General features: G+C 29.9%; 1 protein-coding gene across 1 annotated transcript in view; it reads right to left on the reverse strand.

The window, feature by feature from the left end:
• Positions 1 to 3,013: 3,013 nt before the first annotated feature.
• Positions 3,014 to 25,824, reverse strand: part of LOC123301181 (monocarboxylate transporter 10-like) — a 40,719-nt gene continuing 17,908 nt past the window's right edge. The window contains exons 3-6 of the mRNA XM_044883915.1: positions 6,606 to 6,939; positions 5,278 to 5,798; positions 4,008 to 4,145; positions 3,014 to 3,789 (exon numbers count right to left, since the gene is read on the reverse strand). Coding sequence (XP_044739850.1) covers positions 3,014 to 3,789; positions 4,008 to 4,145; positions 5,278 to 5,798; positions 6,606 to 6,939 — 1,769 coding nt within the window. The remainder of the gene's footprint in view (positions 3,790 to 4,007; positions 4,146 to 5,277; positions 5,799 to 6,605; positions 6,940 to 25,824) is intronic.

Consider the following 25,824-nt stretch of genomic DNA (forward strand, 5'->3'; position numbering starts at 1 on the left):
ATGCTCACAAACATACTTACCTTTATTCTTTTTTCAGAAAACTATCTTATAAACTGGCGTCGAATTCCTTTCACGTCCGTCTGTTCGTGTATCACACTATTTTATTCCGCATCGACTACACGAAAAATGCTTTCATTTGTTACAATTACAGAGTTAGGTGTCCCAATCACGGCTCTTTAGCCTAAATGAATAAATTCTGATTTTGACGATTAATTTTAAGTGATAAATTAGAAAATTTAATGATCGTAGCAGTTAGCTGTAGGTACCTCTGTGTCACAAAAAATGCACGTGCTTTACCATTCTAAGTGATATAGCTATAATATTATATGTGAATTACACGTACTGTTAAAGCAATATCACTTAGAATGGTTCAACTTTTGCGTTGGTTTTAACTTAGAATAAAACAAATATATCTTACAAGCAAATAGGCGGTCGCTAAGTGTGCTGAAAAATTATCGTCAAGGATACGAGAAGCGTATTTTTTAAGTACAAAATGATTATTTTTTCAATCTGCAACTGTTTAAATAAGTCTAATCTATTTTTTTTCTCGAAACGGAAATAATACATAAAACCTTTTTGGGAACTATTTATGATATTTTTTCGAATTTGTATTAATAATAGAAACGGATGCTGACAACTGAGGGGTGGTTGGCGACCAAAATGAAGCCCCTCAGGTCAAAGTATGACTAAATATAAAAAAAAAAATAATTAAAAATCAAATTTTTTTATTAACTTGCCTGGAAGTAATTGCAGAATTAACATTGGGGTAATTTTCAAAGGAGAGGGGAGGACTAAACTAAAATACATCGTATTGACTTTGTTTCATGATATAGGTTTTGGTACTGCCCTTTTTCGTTCTTGTACGGTGTTCGCTTTCGTGTTTCGTCGCAGAATAACAGATTAAAGTAATTGACTGAGAATACTTGGCCTAACATACGCCAATTAGAAAATAAAATATAAAAATAAGGCCTTGGGAAGAACAAATAATTTGTTCTTGAGAAATTAACGACCACGCTTTGAAAGACACATTAACATTTTGTTGGGCTATTGTATTGTATTGTAACAAAAAAAAAAAAAAAAAAATTGAAGTTCCTTACAAACTCTCGATAAAAGCTGGATTAACGTGAAAGTTAAGCTGGAAAGTGGATATTTCCTGATAAATATGTTAAACCAAATTGAAATACTTTTTCGCACCTGAAAAGCTGATATCTACCTACAGTTTTATTATTCTTGATTCCTAGAAGTATAAAAAATTTGCATAGTTTTAATTCTTTAAAATACTTTATTATTTTCTTTGATTATATGTTAATTTCTTTTAAAACTAAACATATGTGGCAGTGATTAATTTAATTTTTAAAATTGGCTTGAACACAAAAATAAAATATACATACAAATTTCTATAATAGATTAAAATTTTATTTTCCATTTCTTTAATTTAATTTTTTTTCTTTTTTTTAAATTTCAAGTACACTTCAAATATTTTATAACAATTAATTTTTGATCAACGATGGCATTTTTACAAAAAACAAAAAGTTAGTATAATATATTATTTTATTTCTTAAATATTTTGAAAAAAGTTACATAGTTTAAATAGATATTTTGAAAAACGAATCAAAATAATTTGAAATTAGGACATAGGAACAAAGTGAAATTGAATCAGTGTTGTCAAACTATTTTTATTCTGGCTGCAAAAATTTCTAGAAATATTCGCCCAGAATTTAAACAAATCTAGGTACTTAATTTTTTTAAATCCAGTGACAATTTAATCAAAGTCTTTGTATAAACGAGCAATATTTCGAGATGAAGTCTTTGATTTCCTACAAGCAGGGGTGTCGCCATCCAATAGGCCAGAGGGGGCATTTTCTTACGCATGTGACTTCAGTTGATAGACTTAAAGAGGGTACATTTTGCTTAATTGATTATTGATGATAGACAGATTACAATTATTTAAAAATATTTCTTCATTATCTTATACAAAACGACCTTCATTAACCGCGTATTCCAATTACAGAAATGGGCGAACCGACTATATTAATACGGCAAAACATTCTAAAACTTCAATTATGGTCCGGGAGCAAACCGCAAAATCACTTGACCCATCGGTAACTGGCTCAAACTTTGTAATAAAGCGGCAATCAAACCCGTAAAAACAATGGGCTACTGCAACCTTACTAGACCGGGGGAGAAGGGGTGAAATTTGTAATGCAATATTGGGATACCAACTTTACTCATAAGGTAACCAGGTAATTTTCACGTGAAGTTGATGGTTTAAGTATGGCAACCTTTGAAAAAATTGTTTTTACGTGATTGTCACTGTTGCAGTCCGCTCCCGGACCATTATATCATTCTATTCATCTATTAATATATTCACACTAGCTCTGAGGTCGCGAACTTATTTTTACAGTTGCATTTGGGTATACATGAAGGGGAAGGGTTTCTTTCGTATAATCAGTCAATAAAAATGGACGGGTAACGTTGAACAAACAGATCAGCACACATCATTAATTAATATTTTGACAAGTCATTCAAGTCTGGCAGTGAGAGACAAAATGGCAGTGTTTAATTCAGATCATTAATTTACCTGAAATGGCATTTGATTAATTAAAATGAAAATTTGAATTCAGGATTTTCAGAAGATTTTTGAGGAACTTTCTTCTTCTTTTTCGTTGAAATATTTTTATTTTTGTATCCATCTAAGTATTAATTTTCCACTTCGACAATACTCCTAATACTTACAATATAGGTATAATTGTTTAAAGTCTAAACTGTCATTAGGATTTCGAAATCTAGCTTGGGATGTTCTTCAATGATTGACAACACTGCAACAATTGAATATAATATTTAACAGATTTTGGAGTATATAATATATTTAACGATTTATAAAATTATAGATAATCTATTTAGCATACGAAATAAAGCGCACTCGAATTATTCACAGTTATTTTGGAACAATATCTATATAAATATTTTTTTTTTATTAAAAAAAGAGATAATTTATAATAAAAGTCATTTATTAAACTGATGCTTCATCTATAACAGTTATTGTACGCTGTTGAATAAAATTAGATTTTTCTGTTGCATTATTCGATGGTTTATTAGTCCATTTGTTATTACCACTTGTTGGGCGTCCACTATTTAACGGTGCCGATTGGTGCTGTTGATGCATTGTAACAGATGTTTCATTTGGATCTTCGACTTCAACTTCTTCCGGTATACCAGGTGCATTTCCAATTTGTGTATTTTGCCTCGACTTTGCAATAGACCATCGACGTCCTTTACGATCCAATATCACTGGCATTTCTGCTATTAAATTATTTTCGAATTCACTTAACATTAAATAATTTTCAACTTTATTACATGACGTGATACAATCTCCGATATAGTCTAAGTCATCTAATATGTTATCTGGAAGATCCATGTCGGCAATACCCTCCTCTGATATACAAGTCAGTTCAGGTTTGTCGGTAATTGCAATTGTATCAATATATCCATCTGCAGGATGGTGGTGCCCATCTAAATCGTTACCGACAATTAAAGCAGCTGCTGCAGTTGCTCCAGGAGCACCAGCCAAACCATCGTTATCTGGTTCTTGAGTGAAAGATAATCGACGTCTTTGTGGACAATTATCTGATACGCATAAATGTTTAGTACCGTTTGCGCGTGTATGTTTGTGGCGTGATAAGTTACGACGATGTAAGTCAATCAGAAATAAAGCTAAACTTCCAACTAAAACACAAGTTGAGCTAAAGTAATATCCAGCTTTGCCGCCGCAACCGACATTTATGTAACCTATAAAAAAAGTATAAATTTATATTTTTGTTTATTCGTGTAATTTAGGCTGTCGTAGCTCTTGCATTCGGATAGCATATTGGAAAAAATTATAAAATTTTAAGTAGGTAATGATTAAATTTTGGAAGAAGAAAACAATAATAAACGAAGTCCTATTTTTCCTTGCTCTGCGAATGCAAAAGTTACATATCACCCTTTATTAGGTATAGTTTGTCTACCTGATATAGGTACACCGATTGCAATAGGTATGGCTTGAGAACATTGCACAAAGCCCCAAGTTCTTGCAAAATTTCTGGCACGGACCCTCTCATAGGTATACATTTTCAAAGAATAATGATATCCTCCACAAAATATACCTGGAAAAAAAATTATAAATATTATTGACCGAAAAAAACTGTTTTAAGTCATTCAAGCTAGAAATATTTTCTCGGTAACTAGGTTTTAATTGTTTGATAGCTATTCGAAAGTTAATAAGTACAGAAAAATGTTTGCGAATTTTATTTGGGTAGAATTTTACATGGTTGACTAATGGTTCAGAAGTCGACCCACTAAAATCTTAATACCGAATGCAGTTGAAATCAAAGAAGGATTTTATGGAAGGTAGGTATAGTCCAGTAACTTTATACATCAGAGCTTGCGTCAAATCCGGTAGTTCTGATTTTTTGCAGACGTTGGTTCAACTACAGAATATTGCCAAAAATTGATGAATAAAGTTCGATAAACTTTGATAGGCTTTATCTCGTAAACTATTGGGTCTACAGAGACAATTATAGTCTCATATTGTAGCAAATTTAGTCTACTAAATTTAAGTACGTGCTGAAAATGTACTATCAAAAACTAGTCCTTTCATTAAACCAACATCATAAAAAAATCTGCAAAAAAAGCAGAACTACCGGATTTGTCCCGTGATTCCGCACTTTCAGGCGACAAGGTTGATAGATTAGTACACATTTACAAAATGATATTTCCTTTGTAAAAATTAGTGAATCTGTCCAATGTAGTAGTGAATCTGCCGAGTGAAGTGGCAGTTAAGTGTTTTTGATCACAATTCCTCAGCTGGAAAGATGAATAATTCTTGAGGACGGTCAGTCCTGAGGTGACGTAGGGAACACACAGCTTCTTTTTCAGGGCTTCTGCTAAGACGATCGTTGGAGATGTAAACGGTTCTTTAATGGACAAGGTTAGGTTCACCATACCGTTCAACTGGGTCCTAGTTAGTTTAAATTAAGAACAGTTAGAAAGTTTAGTTGCAGTTAGCCACAAATTAATCTGTCGCAAGTATTTCAAGAAATTGTTTCGAATGGATACTTCTGGGTCCAAATTATCCCGGAGCATCTTATTTTTAAATTATAGTCTTTGCCATGCCTGTGAGTGTGCTTCACCTTTATTCGACAGTAACTTTTGCTAATTGAGCTCAAGTCATGTTTGTTCCAGTTTCTAAGTAATCTCTTACATCATCTGGTGATCTATAATAATATAAAGACTTACCATAAATCCATGCAAACATCACATATCCATGATAGTTCCCCTTCACAGCAGTTAATGCTAATATGCTTAAACCACACATAAATACAGCTGCTTGACATAAATATTGCCTCGCAATTCGACATTCCACATTATTATGTACAACCAATATACCAAATGCTGCACACCCTAAAGTCCACGCTAATCCTAAATACGTTTGTAACAATACTGCTGTATCACCTAAGCCTTCCTCTTCAGCTTGATGTGCCAAATAAAATATCGGCGTATTAATACCAAATGCACTAATACCTGTTGACATTAGTAATATTCGTACAGTTTTACTACGTAGCGTACTAAAATCAAAGAATGGTGGTCGATCATCAACTTTATTCTTATCCTTAATTTTACGTTTTTGATTTTTTAAATGTAATATTGCACGACGTTGTGGGTGATACAATGACGCGGAACGATAAAATGTACCCAGAAAAAATGTGAAAAATACAGCCACTGTTATTACTTGTAAACCAAAACGCCATCCAATTGCACTGCAATCAAAAAAGTAGATTTTGTTAAAAGTGGTACAGACTTTAATTACCATCAGGGTAGTCATCTGTAAATCATATAATCGTCATATTTGTGAAAGAAGTTCGCATAAGTAAATCATTTTAAATTTACTGAAAATTGGGTTACTAGAATGGCCCAACTGCATTTAGTAGGCTACACTATTTCATTCTTAAGCGGAAAGTTTACTCTTGAAAATACTTTATTTTTACTTTTTTTAATATGTACAGCGGGTCTACTTAAGTTGGCTTCATAAGGAAAACTTATTCTTTTCAAGTAATTTTCAAGTTTTAAACGTTTCAAGTAATCACTCCCGAGATATGTCGGAGGGAATTTAACTAATATTATAAAGGAACAATTACATGGAATTTGAAGGTGGATACGTTGGGGCAAAAATGAACTGAAGATAACTGCTTGGGATTGAATTGTTAACGATAGGAATGTTTTAACCACTTCTTAGCTGAATTTAATATTTGCGAAAGCAGAGATGTTTATAAAAAATAACTTTTTTTTTCGTAAACCTTATAAGAAAAGAGTTTTCAATATGGAGGCAACTTAAATAGACGGGCATATAACTTAGATGTAGACCACCCTGTATATGCGCCATGTTAAGGCTTATTTACACTCGATGTAAGTAGAAAAGGATAGTCTTATATATTGTATTACAATACTATTCTGTTTCTTAGTGTAAAAAAGAGTCAGAAATTCAGCGCACTGCGAAAATTTGGTAATCATGTTTTATTTTTTTTTTACGTAAATTGGATGTATTTTGGTTTTTTCTTGCTACTCACCTAATAGCACCTTTAATAAAAGCAGACATAATCGCAATTCCTAAGCCACTCCCAGATACAATAAAAATTTCAACAAATTCACGGCGTCGCTTAAAATATTGAGCAACCATCAATGTTGAACAATCACGTGTCATTCCAACACCCACACCAACAACCGTTCCATAACTGAAGAATAATTGATGGAATTGTGATGCAAATGATGTAAATAAACATCCAAGTGCTGTTACAAGTCCACCCATAACTGCTGTTAGCCGCGTTGACTTACGCCGACAAAATGCAATTGTGACTGGTGATACGAGTAACGCAACACCTGTCGATAATGCACCCAGCCATCCTGAAAACAGAAATAATATAAAATTAATAATTTTGAACTTTTGTTCTTATAAAATCATAAAATAAATTTCTTTTATAGGCAACTTGATTTACATTAAAGTAGTAATTTTACATACATGATAGTGGCTTTACAAACATCGTTTTGTATTGTTATAAAATTAAATGTGTAACTTAATCGAATCAAATTTTAAAATCATTTCATTAATACAATTTGCTTCGAAATAACCTTTAATCTGAGATGGTATATACATTTAATTTATAACTGTTTGCGTGTTACACGCACAAAGATTTTTGGATCATTTTATGCCTATCACCAAAAGTATTCCACCCGTCAATTACATTTTACACGTGGAATTTTTAACTACTTTTGTCAGTAATAGTACTACAATCGAACTATAAATCTGAGAAAAGACCGGGCCCTGGCCTTCTTACCAAACCACACAATGGGCCATCATACAAACATTACTCAATTAATAAATTCCTGGTAAAAAGGTAACTATCAAATAAAATCAGAAACTTTCCTTTCATTCAATGATCAAACGTTTTGATATGAAAAATTTAATGCTTATAATAAAATAGATTTTATTGTTTAATTAAGCTATTGTTTTTCAATTATTTTACATTCAAAAGTTAAAAAATATGCTGTCACTTTGCTATATCATTTAAGCTAAATTGCAACGTCAAAATTGTGTATAGGTCGGGATGCCTTTTTGTCTGTGATATTTTTTATGCATGCCCACAAAATATGAAATGAATGTCATTGAATACTTTATTTTTAAAACGTTTCATAATCACCGGGTCATGATTGGTTTTCCACTACCTTCTTTATATACTAGATATGCGCATAAATTTTCAAGGTAAATGAACTTTGGAAAGTAGATATTCACTGTCATAGGTCATAACTACTAAGCCTATTTAATGCACTTTACCGAACTTTTTTTTGATGGCGATTTTTTTCTTTAGAATTTAATTTAAATGTGTTAATTTAATTATATTAGAAGATTGTTGGTTGAACCAATTCTAATTTCTGACATGGACCTGTTCAGTTTTTAGCATAAATAGAACGTAGGATCTAGACATTTGGCAAGCACAATTTGAATATAGAAACGGAAGGCCAGATCTAGACCATTTTGACCAACTGCATCTGGAATTTTTAGAAAATACTCTTCAACTTTAGTAAATACTTCACTTTTTTAAATTCGGCATTTCCATGCCGAATTTATGGAAATATAATTTCATAATTTTCGAGTTATTTCTGTTCGGAAATTGTTAAATTTGGTAAAGTGAGCTAGGTTTAATGTTAACGCAAAACCTTGCAGTTGATGATGTCTGATTGACCTTAGATAAATTATTATTTATTAAGTTTCATACCATAATAATTATACTTTATACTTTGGATAGAAATGTTTAAAAAATTTATTATATTAATTATATTAATTTTAAAATCTAATAAATTTAAAGAAACTGCTCTTGTATAAATTTTGAAATAAAAGATACGCACATTTATCTTTTTGAATAATATATTGTAGTGAAATATCAGTTAAGAAAAAAAAACTAGATAGATTTACGATAGACCGTTTATCATGTTTGTGGTGTTAGTTGTAGCGTATAAATGTTCTTGGAGTCACGCATATTGTGCCAAATAAATGTCTTAAATAAATTGTCTTTTTAATAACTAAATGAGTTTTTTTTGTGTGTGTAGTAGTTAAGATTTATATGAATTTTATTAAAATAATTACATGCGTTTTTAGAACAGTAAGAAGGTATATATAGTACTAGCTTGATAACCGCCCGCTTCGCTACGCTTAAAAGTAAAAACTACCACTTTATAGCCTCCACCTCTCTAGATCTCCCTCATCCCCCTTCCATTAAACATGGAGGGATTGTTTTACGCAGCTGAAAGATATGCACAGTTTTCAATTTTTTAAACTGTAAAATAGTCATAATTCATTGAGCATAGTAGAAAAGATAGTCATGAATTGTTTGACATTTACTACTTTAAATTTTTACAGTAATCTTTAAAATAGTAAATGTCAGTTTAAATTTAATTTTTTTAAATATATCTTTATAAATTATAGCTCATGTGTTATGCTTATGTATGAGCTATATTGCTGTGAAGTTTCATTAAAAATCATTCGCTAGTTTGTGCGTGAAAGCGTAACACATTTATAATAAATAGGGATTATTTTACAACCTGTTTTGTAGATATGGTATTTGCCTAACTATGTCGCCTATTTAGACTATATCAAGCTAAGAAATACCTTCAATTTTTCAAATTATCTTTTTTCCATCTTATGAAACTATGCACTTAAAACGATTTTAGTAAACACATTAATCAGATCTTTCTGTAAATAGAGTCGAATATCAGAGCTCGATTTAGAATAAGGTCCACAATCTAGTATCCATCGGTTATTGAGGTGTATTCCTTAAAAAAATGTTAAAATAAATATTTTATTATATTCTGTATAAACCTCCAACTGTTGAGTCGAATATTGATAAACTTTAAACTATTGGGTTCATAGAGACAATTTTAGTTTCTTTTTATAGTAAATTTAGTCTACTTTAAAAGTAGACTAAAAAGAGTCCTGAAAAAGTACTATAAAAAACTAGTCCTCTATATAGTTATAATCGCTAAAATCAGAAACGTTTTTTTGATTTTTGATAAAGGTTCTTTCGTCGTTCGAGGTCACATACCTGGATTATTCATTGAACTAACATCATAAACAAGTCTGCAAAAAATCAGAACGACCGGATTTTAGGCAAAACTCTGTTGTATAAAGTTACTGGACTTCATTTGATACTTGCCTATTTTCGTTATTGTTTGGTGTACGCCTTCGTACCTGGCCGCAACATTAACCATTCTCTGTTGTAAGTTATAAAATATTTGTTTTAAATCAATTAAATCGATGTGTTTTTGTTTGGATCAAATCAAAGCAAACAACGCCTACTTAATCTCCTTATAGGTGTAAGTTATTTATAAATTATTAACATGTGTGAGATAATGGTTTAGCATAATGTACTCAACGAAAATGATTTATCCTAAGCTATTGTTATTTATCTTGAATTAGTTTTGAATAATTTTTGACCTCTTGTTGAAAGTTTAAGAAACCAACTGAAAGAAATACCGCCCATCTGGCCAAGGGGAGTAGGCTGGTGAACAGATAAAATTTATAGTTCGAAAATGTAGCGTATAATAATTTCAAGGAAAAGGTTGTGAAATCCTTTAGGCTTCCATAATGCGATCTTTTGGGCGGAAATTATAAACCAAACAAAAATTTTTTGTATTAGTGTATGTGATTAAGTAACATTTAAGGATAATCTCTCATTTATCATTTAAATACTTAATAAAGAGATGTGTCAGGTTTAAGTTAATACCAATCAAATACTGAATTAGTAGGATTAGTATGTACACTTTTAAATCGTTATGTGTAATCAAATAACTTGTTTAAAATTCTGGCCGCTTCAAGATATTATCTATCATTTGTGGATGTAATAAAGAAATCAAAAATGAAAATAATTGATAAAATTAATTTTAATTTATAGCCCATATCTGTGGGGATTATTGAATGGTATTAAATAAATAGAACAAAAAATTTATCACTATTTTTAATATTAATTGTAATAAAAGATTTAGAAAATTGTATTTGCTTCTATACCGGAAAAACTTTGGAACTCACCACGAATATACTTGTGACAATCCTCAATTTTTTCAGTTTATTTGGAACCAATCAGTGGTGGATTAGCCTTAAGGTGAACTAGGAAAGTATCTAAGAGTACGATTTTACACAGGAGAGCTTGCGTAGAAATTTTTAATCAAAGAATAGAAGTTTCCAAATCAAACTAAAGCGATTAAACGTGAAGTTTAGTGTGGTGCCGACTGAATAAATTTCTCCTAGATATTGCTCGGATGCACGATATAAGTTTTAGTCGATATCGTTACAGGATACGCATGTGATTATAGTGTCACTTATCTAATAAAAGTATTACACAATTTGTTTTTCTAAATATTTGTAAAATATTTAATAAAACAGATGCTAACAATTATTCTAATTAATTTGTGTGTATGCGATAAAAATAGATTCCTGGTACTTCTACTGTTTGTAAACAAAATAAGAATTTATAGGTTTGATGATAAAAAATTTCAAAATCACATGCGATTGTTGATATTTTATATGTTAAAAATATTTTCGTTTTATATTAGTGTGAATTTTATAGATAAATAATATGGGTAAATTTTCATTTGTTGATATAAATCTCGCTGGAATCTTGAAAAAAAAACGGATGAGGTATTTTGTGATATAAAGTGGTTAGAAACTGAAAAAGAGGATCATATTAAATTCGAAGAATACTAGAATATGTTCGAAAATTTACGAAATATGTTCGAAAAGTTATAAACAAATTTAAAAAAATACGTTTCAAACGTAAAAATACATTTAAGAAAGTTTATAAAAGTGTGAGGTCTTATTGCACTAAATAGTAAAAACATTTCTCTGAGCACCTCAACGTTAAAGTTCATTGAAGAGATCTTGAGATAATTAGGATTTGAAGAAATAATACTTTTCCGTGCAGAAAGATTGATTTCAAATTTCATGAAACAAATCATAATACAGTAGAATCTCGATAACTTAAACCTCGGTAACATAAAAACCTCTGTTACTTCAAAAAATACTATGTTCCCTTCCCATCAGAGCCCAAAACCTCTATAACTTAAAATATGGAACCTCTATAACTTAAATAAATAATCTCTGTATAGGCCCTCAGTAACTACATAGAAACATGTACATACCTCTATATTAACTAGCGTACATAGAAACATGTACATACCTCTATATTAACCTTTACCTAACATAGACACTTGATAACTTAAAACCTCTATAACTTCAAATATTTTGTGTTTCCCTTGGACTTTAACTTATCGAGATTCTACTGTATTTTAAAGTATTTAAAGTATAAAAAGTGGACAATGCTAATTGGAAGTTTAATCCTGTTTCTCCTTTTTTAAATCCTGTTCTATACATTGTTAACTCCGGGAGAAAATTTTTACTTATTATTGCAATATGAATATAGTTGTTTGTTAATAACTGCTAATTTTAAACGGTAATCGGAAAAAATAGAACGAAAACTTTATAAACCAGGATTATTGTAGAATTGACGAGTTGTTTGGTCGACTATAAAAGAGTTGGTTGGGTTCTGAAGTTTTTAGCACTTGTGTTTAGGGACACTAATAGGTACAGAAATTTTTTTCCGTCGGTTTTTTTTTTCTAAATTCTTTTTAAACAGGTATTAATCTGAAAATAGTAAAAGGAGGGGGTTCTTAAAAATCATCAACCGCCAAAAACTATAATAGAGCTATTACTTGGGGACTCGAAGTTTACTATGTACAAAGCTACCTATGTTTTTTGTCTGTAACAGCCGTATTGTATATAATTGTCATTAATTTAACGCCGCACATAGGACGATTTGGACGATTTAGGTGGCCAAAATTATTTTACAGTGTATTTTGCTTTTTTTACCTTTATTTTATCATTTCATATTATTCTTTGTATAATTATGATGTTTTACTGAATAAAAACGCAAATAATTCAACAAAAAGTAAGAATATTACCATATTTTTTATTATGTAAGTAATTATATCAATTTTTATTGCATGTATTTCAAAATAATGTATAACTCGGCCTCCTTACTTAAAATACGGGTAGGACAGCGACAGCCTAACCAACGACAACCTAAAATACGAGTGAGAGAGAGAGACAACATTTTTTTCTACCTACCTCATTACTATTAGAGAGACTGAAATAGGTAGAAGAGTCGTATACCCGTCTCACTTCCTCCTCTATAAGCAATGCGGACTTGGATAAAGAGACACGCAATAAAGTTTATGACACATAATAAAGTTATAACAATAGTGACTTCGACCTAAAACAACTTACCCGTGCCTGAGGTATAGGCCAAAGCAGGTATGATATTTTAGGTCGAAGTCACTATTGTTATAGCTTTATTGTGTGTCATAAAATTTATTGTGAGTCTCTTTATCCAAGTCCGCTCGGGTACATGACTCTTATACCTATATCAGTATCTCTAATAATAAGAAGATGTAGTCTCTGTCTTACTCGTATTTAAGGATGCTACTACTAAATAATGAGCTTTCGACCATTTTTCTTTCATAGACGTTTTAAAATATGCTTATTTTTGTTTCAAACTGTTTTTATTATCAGATGTGTCACCATAACAGTCCAAAAGGTAATTTTCTAGATAATTTAGTTTCTCATCCAAATTAGGCAAATTAGGCAAATTTTGCAGTTGCATTTTATCGTAAAGATAACGTCGGGTCACTATTTTTACGCCAGAGGTACCTAAAGTAAAAAAAATGCACTTTATTAAATTTTAAAGAAAAAATTCATTTTATTTTCGTATGACTTTCAATCTTAAAAATCCTCTAAGTCGGCCATCCGCAGCCATCCGCACCTAAAAAATGTGTCGTTAGCTACCCAAATATGTAAAATATTTAAAACTAAAAAAATTTTTAGGCGAGAGGAGGCGATAATATATCTAAATGATGTTTGAACAAGAAAATTAACAAAAAATACATTTTTCTAACATACCCTCTTTTAAAATTGAACAGATACTATAAAATGAAGTTAACACGCTTAAAATACATTAGAATATAATAACTCTTACCTGAATTACTTGAATCCATCACAATCCTTGCCAATTATCAAATAGAAAATACAAAAACTAGTTTTCTTTAATTTCGTCAATTGAGATAACTAAGAACAATGTCATACAGTTGTAGCGAAGATCAAGTTTGAACTGCGAGTACAAGCACACAGTGCATCTTTTTTAGGTGGGAGGGGTAAATTCTGGTTACTGGTGTCTTTCTCTTTCTATTTTGGCTACTTTTGGTTGATAACCTTTTCATTTAAAAAATTGACTTTTGGCCGCCTAATTATCAATAATCGTCCTATGTGCGCCGTTGACAATTTAAATCTGTTATTTTTTAGGTTATTAGGTATATTTATTTGTTCATATGTGACAAAACTTCATATTACTCTCAGTTGCCCTGTCCTATATACATATCCAGCATCTTATCAAGATCTAGACACTATAGAAAAATACATAGTTTTGGAATAGTAAAATAAATAACAGATACCTATTTCGATTTCGAAGACAAAATGAATAGAAAAAAGTTATTTTGTTTTAAAATTCTTCAGTGGTTTTATTCTACTTGAAAACTATTAGAGAAGTATTTTGTAAACATTTTCATGTTCGTTAAAGATTGTAAAATCTGTTAAAACGCCATTCATCCTCCGTATTTGTACAGATGAATATTTTTTTCCATAATAATTATTTTTTTCTAAATCACTAAGCCGGAAAAAGCTTTTTGGAAATTTTTTTTTTCAGATACCTCAATTGAAACTTAAAGACGAAAGAAAAATTCCGAATCTTTAAAAGGAATTTCTTGAGTTATCGAATATTTGATACCATCATAAGTATATCAAAATTACGCAGTTGAATTTTTTCATATTGTTGACTAAATGCTACTACTCAAGCATTTTCCATCAATTTTTTCTGCTCAACATTAGAAAACGACTCGAAACGAAACGAAAAAGATTACGTATGCTATTTTACTCCGATCAGATGAAGGAAAATATTTATCATTCCTTTGGCAAGCGAACACGACAAATTTTTAATTGATAACATGTATGGTTACGTTCTCTAGGTCAGCCTGAGGTATACAGATCAGTCGAACAAATCTCGTTTTTAACGATTTAAATGCGAGTTTATGATTCCGTACTCGAAACAAAGCGAAAGCTTTAAGGAAAAAGATAATTTAATAGAGAGTGCTCTTAGATATGTTTCAAGTGCGAGCTTAGGGTTCCGTGATCGAAAAATTTTTGGTGAGTTTTTAAAATTTTGTAAATTTCACTTGTTAATATTTTGTACACTTGCCCGAATCTATTGATTGGCTCCTAATCTATTGAAAATAATATGTTGGTAATAATTACGGAAACTTGAAAAATGAATTATTGAATTAGTTCGAGCCTCTTTTTATACAGCATGACAGCGGAAAAGTTTGAGACCACTTCAAGAAAATTATTTTAAAAATTATTAGTACTTCCAAATAGGAAAACGTTAAAACTTTCTACGGTATATTCATTAAAAAACCTTTATATAGAGGTGAGAGTTAAAAAGTATATAAGTTTATAAATAATGTTTCAATTTACAGTATAGTTATCTAATTAGTTGATCAAACATGACAAGTTAAGTATACTGTATTAATGATAGAACCTCAACTGCACTGTAAAATACAAGATAGAGCACTTTTTTCTTGACTTAGAAGTTTCTGTATTATTGCAATACGTTTTACACATGTTGCACTTGGAAAATACAACAATATTTTGTATGAAACTACAAAGCTCTTTATTTAGGAAAATGGTTTATATACGTCATCGAGTGAAATTATTATTCACTGTTTTGAGTTCTATAAGCATGTATAGAGTTATTAACTAATTTATTAAACTTTTTTCGTCAATACAAACAATATGGACTTAGGTTAGAGAGGCTGTCCTGGGGTGGGATATACTTAGACCAGGGGGTACGTTGTGGTACCGAAAAAAGGGTTGGCTCATCCCCAGCCATTACTCCGTGTCCATTTTGAGCTGTTTAAGAGTAGCAGGAGTGCTTTCCTGTTAATGCTTAGCTCAGAGAGACTTTATCTCAGAGAGATCGTCAAAGAGTGGCTGGCTTTAATAAGTCCTCATGGCAAGAGCTGGACAATGACAGAGAACACGAGGCATCGTTTCCAGAGACAACAGAGACAACTATAGTTAAAGTATAGATGATTGGAGAGCGATATCAATTCCATAAAATATATTTAAAATATTAAAATAAATGGCATTTGTGTGTTATTTCTCCTGAAAGTGATTTTCCCAAGTTCTAACTGAATTTACCCTCAAAATTTGAAATGTAAGTCTCAAATATTTTCATAAACTCATTTTTTTAGGAATTTCCTTTAGAAATCATAATAATTTGCAACAAAAATGCTCTAATGTAGAAATGATAATAAATAGCTCACTATTTCAATATCTAGTCATTACCATGGATCTGTATTGTATGTTAATCTTCCCTTCGCTTTCACCATTAACTGTATGTTATCAAAGCTCAACATTTTAGTAATATAAGCCAAAGGATGACGAAACTTTCCATATATTTAAACAAAACTTTTTAAAGTTTAGACAAAATATGTGTATGAGTGCATACAATCCTCAAATAAATGGTGCTACATGCATGTCTAGAGCTTTCTAACAAAAATATATACATAGACATAAGCTGCAAGCTTTCAACTAAAATAATATTAATATAAAAGCTTCTTATCATTACATTATACGACAATTTACTGACAGTAATCTGAATTTTAAAATGTTTTTAGAAGTTATAATATTATTATATTTAAGAATAAAGCGAAAATAATTGAACGTTACATTTTCTTCAAAGATAAAGACTCGTTTGCTGACACTGAAAATCTAAGTAATGGCAAGTAAAATTGTTCAAACAAACTAGACTCTTGTAATTTTAATTACACCGTCATTATACATGAGATTGGTGAATATATGTAATTAAAAAGAAATTAATATGATTATAAATTATTAGAATATGTTATTAAATTATGCAGATGCTGTATAAGCTAAATTGACAATTTGCTCACATAAAAAAGAGTCAGTCAGATGAGACACTTATAGTAATCGTATTCTAAACACCTAGACTTGCAAATCATTTGCACACTTTCTTTAAAACGAATTTATTACCTGAAGGGAGTAAAAGAATTTTTTTTTCGTAGTTCAGCGCAGTACATAGCAATATGTAACAAAATTTCAACGATTAAAATGACTTTATCATCGACTCTACTGATTTGAAACTTTATGTAGCCTCTTGTAACGAGAATCGTATAAGTTTCGATATCAGACTCGGTTCATTTCAGGCATACCTTATGCCATAAGCAACACTGTCTTGTTCTTCTTCCATCCCATCAGGGCTACAATTCAGGGCAGTTTGACTGCGATACTGCGCTCGTTGAGTTATATAGAGCTCAGTTTTAATTCGTTAATAGATGAGATAGAAATCCTGCTATATTAAACCTTGAAATTATCCCATTTTTTCAGAAAAACCAGAACAGGTATCTTCTTTTTGAACTAATGGCAGAGATGAATTACATAAGGATCTCTATACGTCTTTAGCTCAAACTACATTATTTTCGACATCGAGATTCGTAGCTTGATAAGACGAAAAAGTAGGAGAAAATTTAGAAATTTTGTTTTTTACCGTAGCTATCTCGAATCTCACTAGAGTCGTAGAGGTTCTACTTAGTTTTCAGTTCCGTTTCCGATGATTATAATTTTTCAAATTTTTTGAAAAACACTTGTTAAAAACCACTGGTTAGTTTTACTTTTATACTCTCCAGCGCTTTTATCATATTTGTATTCCGTGATCGTTTTGTTATTTTGTACTTTTTTTTTCTGAATAATATAAAATTCTTCATATTTGTTTGTGTAGCCAATAGAAACAAAGTGTTTTGATTATACCCGTATATAGGTGATAATAAATATATTTATGGTTCGTTTCACAGTGACATCATAGCCTAATAAAGATGCCCAACAGTGTTTTTTTAGAGTTTATTGATAATTCAATTCAGATTACAACATTCAACATTGTATCAGCTATTAAAAATGTTCGTACAATAATAATATTTTGAATGAATTCAATTATACAGATAAAAATCACATTAAAACTATATATACACTAAAATTATATTCTACTTAAAATTTTATTTCGTCATTATATCATAAATTTATTAATGTCAAATATTTTTACTGACTTCAAAAAATGAAGATGATTCTTGGAATTAGAATAGAACATCCAAGAAAACCGTCGTTTCACTAGAATTGATTATTTTTCCAATAAATTTATTATAATTGTTGTTATTTAAAATGTTTCAATCTCCAAAACCTAATTTTATTTTTCTTAACTTTGTACGAATAAAATTGGTCGTTGGGATGAAAATGTTAATTTTTCGATATTCAAATTTTCCCCTGCTTTAAAACGCTAGATAGAGTATCTCTTAGCTGGAACACCCAATAGCTTTAAAATAATAGGATCAAATAAACTCGCATATCAGAGGAGTCAGATAAAAGTTGTAAGGGACCAAAGGTGGATACACACCTTCTAAGAAGCTTGATAAGTTTGCATGATCAAATCTTTTTATGCAAGTAAACTGGAATGCCTATTGAAAAATTTGCGAGAAAATTTTTACTACACAATTTATTTGAGAAATGATTGAATTTGAATCTGTGCCAAAATTTTGCAGACTTGTGCAAACTCTGGCCAGTTTTTTGGATGGTTTAGCTTCTCTCATCAGTGAATTATTTTGTTCAATTAAATGGTATTACAAGTGAAATAAGGTTAAAAAATATTTTTGCTTTTTTTAAGCATTGTTTACTAATTACTTTTCATCTTGGCTTGGTTACACATTTTCGTCTTGGCAAGGTAAAAGGTCTCTGAAGCAGGGTTCGAAAATATCCCATATTTATTATAAATATCAAAATATCGGATATTTTTGATATATATCCGATATATATCAAAATTTTGATATTTAAAAAAAACTAAAATGTTTTAAAGGTATTATTTACTTTGGCACTTCAAATCAGACAAATGAAACCAAAACATAAAATATTCTTCTAGATCAAAAGCAAAATCAATTAAAAATAACAAAATTTTTATAAATAACAATCAATTTGAAAACAAAAAACAATTTTATAAATTATCAGTCTATGGTCATACCTACACTCAGGCAACAAAACAATAAACATTACAAATAATACTTCTAGAGTATAATCAGCCTTTTAATTATCAAATCAGTCATCAGTCATTCGTAATAAATTGTTAATTATCACATAAAAAAAAATTGTCGTTTCATAATTATGCTTGGTTTGACTGCAAGGAAGATAAAGCTGGATCATCTTCTGATTCTGAATCTTACTTAAACTTACTCTTTAGTAACGAACTTTTTCTGACACGACACGATTTGAGTTTGGTATTAGTAGGTTTTAACTCTACTCCAATGCCATCAAAATTTGGGAAGTAGAAATACGGTAACAAGAGCCAGAAATTACTAAATAATATTAAATTTTTTAAAATCATTTTTGTATTGATATATATCATAAAAATTCACGTGATATATATCGGATATATATCATGATATATATCCATTGATATATATCCTCGAACCCTGCTCTGAAGTAAGCGTCTGGTCATGTGAGATCATCGTTATGCACGGAAATTGTGTAAGCATACTTGCTTGTATCGTGTGGTTTCGATAGAAAATTTAGAAGACATTTACAAGAAGATTGATCGAGTATGCTTGTCAAGTTTGTAGCTAGGATTAACGAGTTTCTGAAAAATTTGTATTTCTATCTAAAGAATAAATGAAAAACATCAGTGGCACTATTTTCTAGTCTATTTTTTTGAATTTGATTTTATATATTTTCTTAAAAGTTTTATTATATACAATTACGGTTTTTATGTTTTCCTATTTAGAGACATATAATATTTGATAATACAGACCGATTGTTTTTATTGCCCATGAAATCCCAAAATCTTACAGTGGAAAGACAAAACTAACAATTCGATGTGGTCATAATGATATATCATTATAGGTTTATTTATGATGTTATTAAATACTAATAAAATAAATATATATCAAAAATTGTATCAAAATTAATTTGAATTGAGACCACATAAATAGAAGAGCCTATAAAAAGATTTACAAAAACTTTTTTGTTTTTATTATGAAGAATATGAAATAAAATATTTAAGACCTACTCAAGGAAGTGAATTTTTATTATCTGGAATGGAATTTCCGTTAAACGTTAATAAATATGCTTATCCTAGCAACTTTCTTCTTAAAAAATTTCGATGGCGCAAAATAGTTTCTTCAATTTTTAGAGCCTCAGATTATGTCAAGTCTCGTTTTATCGGGCGTTGAAGAAAGTTTTTCTATTTTCAAGTCAATGATTTTAATAGGCAAAATTTTAATATAGGTACTCTTTATATATAGCTATAAAATAAAATGAGTAACAAAAAATTTTTTTTATTTTGCAGTGATTCTCAACAGTTGCTGCAGCGGATTGGTAGGGCTGCGGACTTCTATACTAAGGGAACTGTTGATACGGTTCCGAATTGTACCTACGATAATACGAGTACGCTAAGAACAGCCTGAATCAGATTATTCTTTGGCCATATGTGTTGAACTGAAGAATAATTGACGAGCCGTTTAAGGATGTTCCAGCATGGTATTTGCAGTTTCTATGTTAAAGCAATGGTACAATTTTTTTTTCGACAGAATTTAACGAAAAATTAAATTTAAGAATTTAATAATGCTTACTATTAATTCCCAAAGTTTCAGAAATTTTGACCGTTTAAAATGGGAAATAATTATGCCAACGTCCCAATTTCGGTCAATTTACGTCAAAATTAATATCTCGAAAGTGAAAATTAATTTCTAAATTTTTTTTTTAGAATTGTATTGTATAAACATTTTTTTCTACTTTTTCCTCCATATATAATAATATCATAAAAAATAGGAGAGAGACCGGACATTTTACATGCTTTAAATGGGACATGACCCTCAAAATCGCGAACTTTGTCTTTAAATATCTCGCGATCTAAACGGTCAAAAATTATGAAATTTTAGGAATTCATAAATAAAGCTATTATAAACCCGAGAAAAAAAATTCGGCCAAATCTGTCGAAAAGTGATTTCATGCTGGTACTACCTTAAGTTACTGACTGATGTTAATATACTCACCATCATTCATCACAGTTTGTTTTTTGAAGTGAAAACTGATACGTTGTGCACATTTTTGGAGAGAACAAAAATCATGGAACTCATCGGTGTTTGTAATTGAATTCGGATGGACCGATTTTGATGAAATTTTTTGTGTTCAAGTGTATGCGAAGATGATTTAGATTCACAATTCGTTCCACTACAAAATGTTTTTGAGCGTTCCTCACCAAAAATTTAAAACGCATGAAATAAATGGTGGAAACGCATATAAATTATATATTACATTACATCTAACTATTCAAATTTATGTATTTGAATAGTTTTATTTATTTGTGCTCCATCATATTTATTTAGAATTGTGAACAGCTTTTTGAATAGTATTGAGATATTATTTCTTATTATTCAGGTATTGAGAATAGGTATAGCGAGCTCCACTACCGAAGAGACCAGCCAGGTCGAAGGCCACACCAAAAGCCAGTTATTTCAAAGTTTTAAGTTTTCACTTCCATCTATAGTCCCCATAGCTGACTACTTTTTTTTATATATCTTTAAAATAGCAACTGGTTTAATGCCTTTTATTTTCACGCTTCCAAGGGTGATTTAAAAAAGTTTTTCGCTTCTAATGCAACACAATAATAAGAAAAACGGTTTTTTTTTTCAAGTTTTTAATTTATCGGATATTGAGAAGAGGTCATCTCACTTTCGACAATTCTCGTTGAGATAAAAATTGTTAGGCATATCATTAAATTTCACATAAGAATTTCTGTCTCATTGCTATTTGATAATTATCAAATTTCTTTCATTTATTGTTAGGCTCATGCTTCCATAATTAGTAAGTCCACCAAGTAGATATAGTAATTTGAGAAATAAAAAAAGACAAGTTAATTAATTAATTTCCATGAAGAGAATTCTATTTTTACAATAGTGTATAATTTGTAAAATTTATATTATAAAAATATTACAAACTAATGTATAAATCCCTTAAGCTATAAATTAATCACATAACTTCTTTAGTGAACTAAACTAGAAACTAAATTAAATAATATAGTTTATTTGGTCTATATTGATATTGAATAATAATAAAAGAAGTGTGTAAAAAAACACATGTGTTTTTAAATGTACATTTTTTCTTACGTATTTTAGGATATCATGTTGTAATACCATACCTGTAACAAAATAAGAAAAATAACATTAATATTCAGCCAGTTAATAGATTTAAAAAAAAAGGATTTTCAAGGGATCGAAATAACGAGATTCAAAAGTACTTGGGGTCACTGGGTGAGTCAGAATATATAGATAAAGATTTTGTTTATATTATAATAAATAATTTTGCATTAAAATTCTGGATATGATTTTAGGTTTTATCTAAAATGTTTCCACAAAAAATTTATAAATTTTTAATAGATAAAGTATTTATAATGTTCTAAGCTCCGAATTAGGGTCGACCTTCACCCATTTATTTACTATATAAGGTTCGTCAACAAGCAATGTCTTTCTTGGATCAAAAAACTCTTTTTTGACGAAAATATTCTTGACCAGCTTTCTAAGCAACTTATTTACCAGGGTAATATAGCTATATATATCTCTTCCTTCTTCAATTATTTTTGTTTCGTAAAAAGTAACGAGATTCTACAAAATTATACTTCTACTAAAACAAGTTACTAGCGTTTATTTCGTCATTATACAGTTTGGCAACCATCTTGTTAGCCATTTAAAATATATGAAGTAAGAAGAGTTTTTATGGATGTTCTTATGTATAAAACACAGAAAGAGTTTTCAGACAATGTATTGTGTGTGATGCGAGCGCAATCATATTATTTATTAGTTGTTGGCGTGTCAGCCGGTCAGTCGTCTTCGTCAAATCAAACACTATACATTGTCTGACTATAACTCTTTCTTTGTCTTATACGTAAGAACGTCCATAAAAACTTTTCTCACTTCATATATTTTACATGGCTAACGCGATGGTTGGCAAGCTGTATATTCATTTTTATACCATGTATTTATGGAATATATCATCGAATTTTAAGCTTAGTCCCAAGTTTGTAACGCTTAAAAATATTGACGCTACGATCAAAATTTTGGTGTAGGTGTTCATAAAATCACCTAAATAATCCCTTTTCGGTTGCCTGCCCATCTGTCTGTTTGTCAACGTTAGCTCAAAAACGATACAAGATATCAAGCTGAAATTTTTATAGCATGCTCAGGACATAAAGGACCCATCTTGTAAACCGAGATGAACAACTTTTGTTTGAGACATTTTTTCGTAAACATCACTGTTTATCCGTGAGAACGCAAATTTTAAAGTATGTCTTATATGGGAATATCAGATAAGTGTAAATGACATGTATGTATGTATGTTTGGCTATCTTTCTTTGCTTATTTGACGTAAAAAACAAACGATTGCGTAATCAATACTGTCTTTACACGATATTTCAACAATTAACTAAGTCAATTGTTTGTTTTGTTAATTAAAAAATATGTATGAAAAATTCTTTTTCGATAGAATATAAGTAATTTTCATTAATATGAAACAAATAAAATTGAATTTCAATATATAATAAATAAACTATAAATAATGTTATTTCACTCAAATTATATTTTACGATATTATTTCAATCACAATAATCATTATATTACTTACACACATATTATATGAATAACTTTGTTTTGAAGTGTTGTAAACATAAATAATATATCTTTCTAGTATAAAGTAATAATATTAACAGGTTGGCTGATAAGTCCCCGGTCTGACACATAAATGGCGTCGCTAGTATTAAATGCATATTATTTTTATATAGTACCAACCTTCAAATGATTCGTGTCAAAATTTGACGTCTGTAAGTCAATTAGTTTGTGAGATAGAGCGTCTTTTGTGAAGCAACTTTTGTTATTGTGAAAAAAATGGAAAAAATGGAATTTCGTGTTTTGATAAAATACTGTTTTCTGAAGGGAAAAAATACAGAGTCCGGAAACTCATTATCAAGCCAAGTTTTTGCTTCCACTGTATTTTTTCCCTTCAGAAAACAGTATTTTATCAAAACACGAAATTCCTTTTTTTCCATTTTTTTCACAATAACAAAAGTTGCTTCACAAAAGACGCTCTATCTCACAAACTAATTGACTTACAGACGTCAAATTTTGACACGAATCATTTGAAGGTTGGTACTATATAAAAATAATATGCATTTAATACTAGCGACGCCATTTATGTGTCAGACCGGGGACTTATCAGCCAACCTATTATAATGAATAAAACGTCTTTATCTAACTAAAGGCGCCAAATCTTTCGTTTTGATTCCGATTCAACACAACACAACTCAGGAACAGGATATGTTCAAAATGTTCTTGAATTTCAATGTTATGGTATAAATGTAATGTTAGTAAATTCTTCATACATAAGTAAATAATACGAAATTTGAAATGTTGATTTAGAAACGAAATAATATAGATGTATGTATTTCCGTTTTTATAACGTTAATTTAGGTTAATTTAAAAGTATTAAAATTTATTGTAAATTTATTACTTTTTAGTTTTACGTATTATCTGTGTAATAATATTTATTGGCATTCAATCAATCGGGATTGAAATTAGTAAAATAATATTGAATAGTTGTCTAAAATACCCATAAGATTCAGTCGTTGCAGAAGAATGCTGGCGTCATAGGGAGAAAATTTAGCACATCGTAAATTAAAACAAATTAGTTTTAATTCATCAATCAAAATTTGCAAAAATACAAGAGATTTTTATTTTACAGAGGTAAAAAAGCCATGACTTTGTTTTTTATTATGATTTTACACTTTATGAAATAATCGGTGCAAATTAAAAAAAAAAATTTCGTGCATGGCTGCCTTTGGGCGATACTACCAAACTTCTCTCTATGACTTATTTCGAAAGTGCTGCGTTAAAATGAGCATGGTAACGGTATATTTAAGCTATCGGTCTGAAAAAACGCAGCATGAAATTTGTCGGACACTATGATCACTTGATAACATTAATAATTTTTAAACAATTCAGAAAACAAAAATACTTAAGTTATCGAGTGGTCATAGTGTCCGACAAATTCCTTGCTGCGTTTTTGAGATCGATAGCTTAAATATGACGTTATCATGCTCGTTTTAAAACGAAGCACTTTCGAAAAATTGTCGTAGAGAGAAGTTCGGTAGACACGCCAAAAGGAAGCCACTCACGAAGTTTAAGTATGTATTCATCATCTAACAAAGCAACCTTCCTGTCTTACAGCCCTTAATTAAAATTGTTTAAAAAACGAAGAAGTTATAAGCATTCAAAGATTGTTGCCTGTCTCTTTTAGGTAAAACAGAGTTGTAGGTATATGTAATCTCTGTGATGATACCGAGCAATGGCGTTACTAATCTATATCTTTGACTTTATTTAATAAGATTTTTTAAACGTTCAAATTTTACATACTTCGAGAGATTTTCAAAAATCAAACTTTTCTGTTCGTGCAAAGAAAAATCTTTACCTGAAGTGATAAAAAAAGTTTACCATTTCCAATGCAAATTTCTAATAAGGTTTTATTTTATGTTTTGTTCCTTAAGAATTATTTGTAAAATAATAAATCATAGTACTTCTAGCTTTTATTGTTTCCGTTATAGTTATTTTTAGCACGTGTTCCCGATCTTGGATGGCAAATCAGAAAAAGAGAAACTTAATTTCCTGGTTTCATTTTTTAATATCATTTTACAAAAAAACCCGTTCCGAAATTGTCTAGATAATTTTTTGTTTTTTCTAGTTTTGGCTGTTGTGAATCAATTACATAATTGATATATGTAATTTAACCCTGAATTTGTTTTACTAGAGACTTTATTTCATTCATGTGATATGTATAGCATATATACATACTATTTCGAAAAACCTATAACTTAAGTACTTAAAATTGTTATCTACATGAGAAAATCTTTGTTCTACATTCTAAAAATCTCCATTTTCTTTTTTACCTCAATTAAATTTGGTTTAAACATTAATTTACATTTTCATGTCATCATAAAACATTTTCGAATAAACCAATTATGTTCATAAATTTTT

The sequence above is a fragment of the Chrysoperla carnea genome, chromosome 5 (assembly GCF_905475395.1).
Source record: "Chrysoperla carnea chromosome 5, inChrCarn1.1, whole genome shotgun sequence".
Taxonomy (NCBI): domain Eukaryota; kingdom Metazoa; phylum Arthropoda; class Insecta; order Neuroptera; family Chrysopidae; genus Chrysoperla; species Chrysoperla carnea.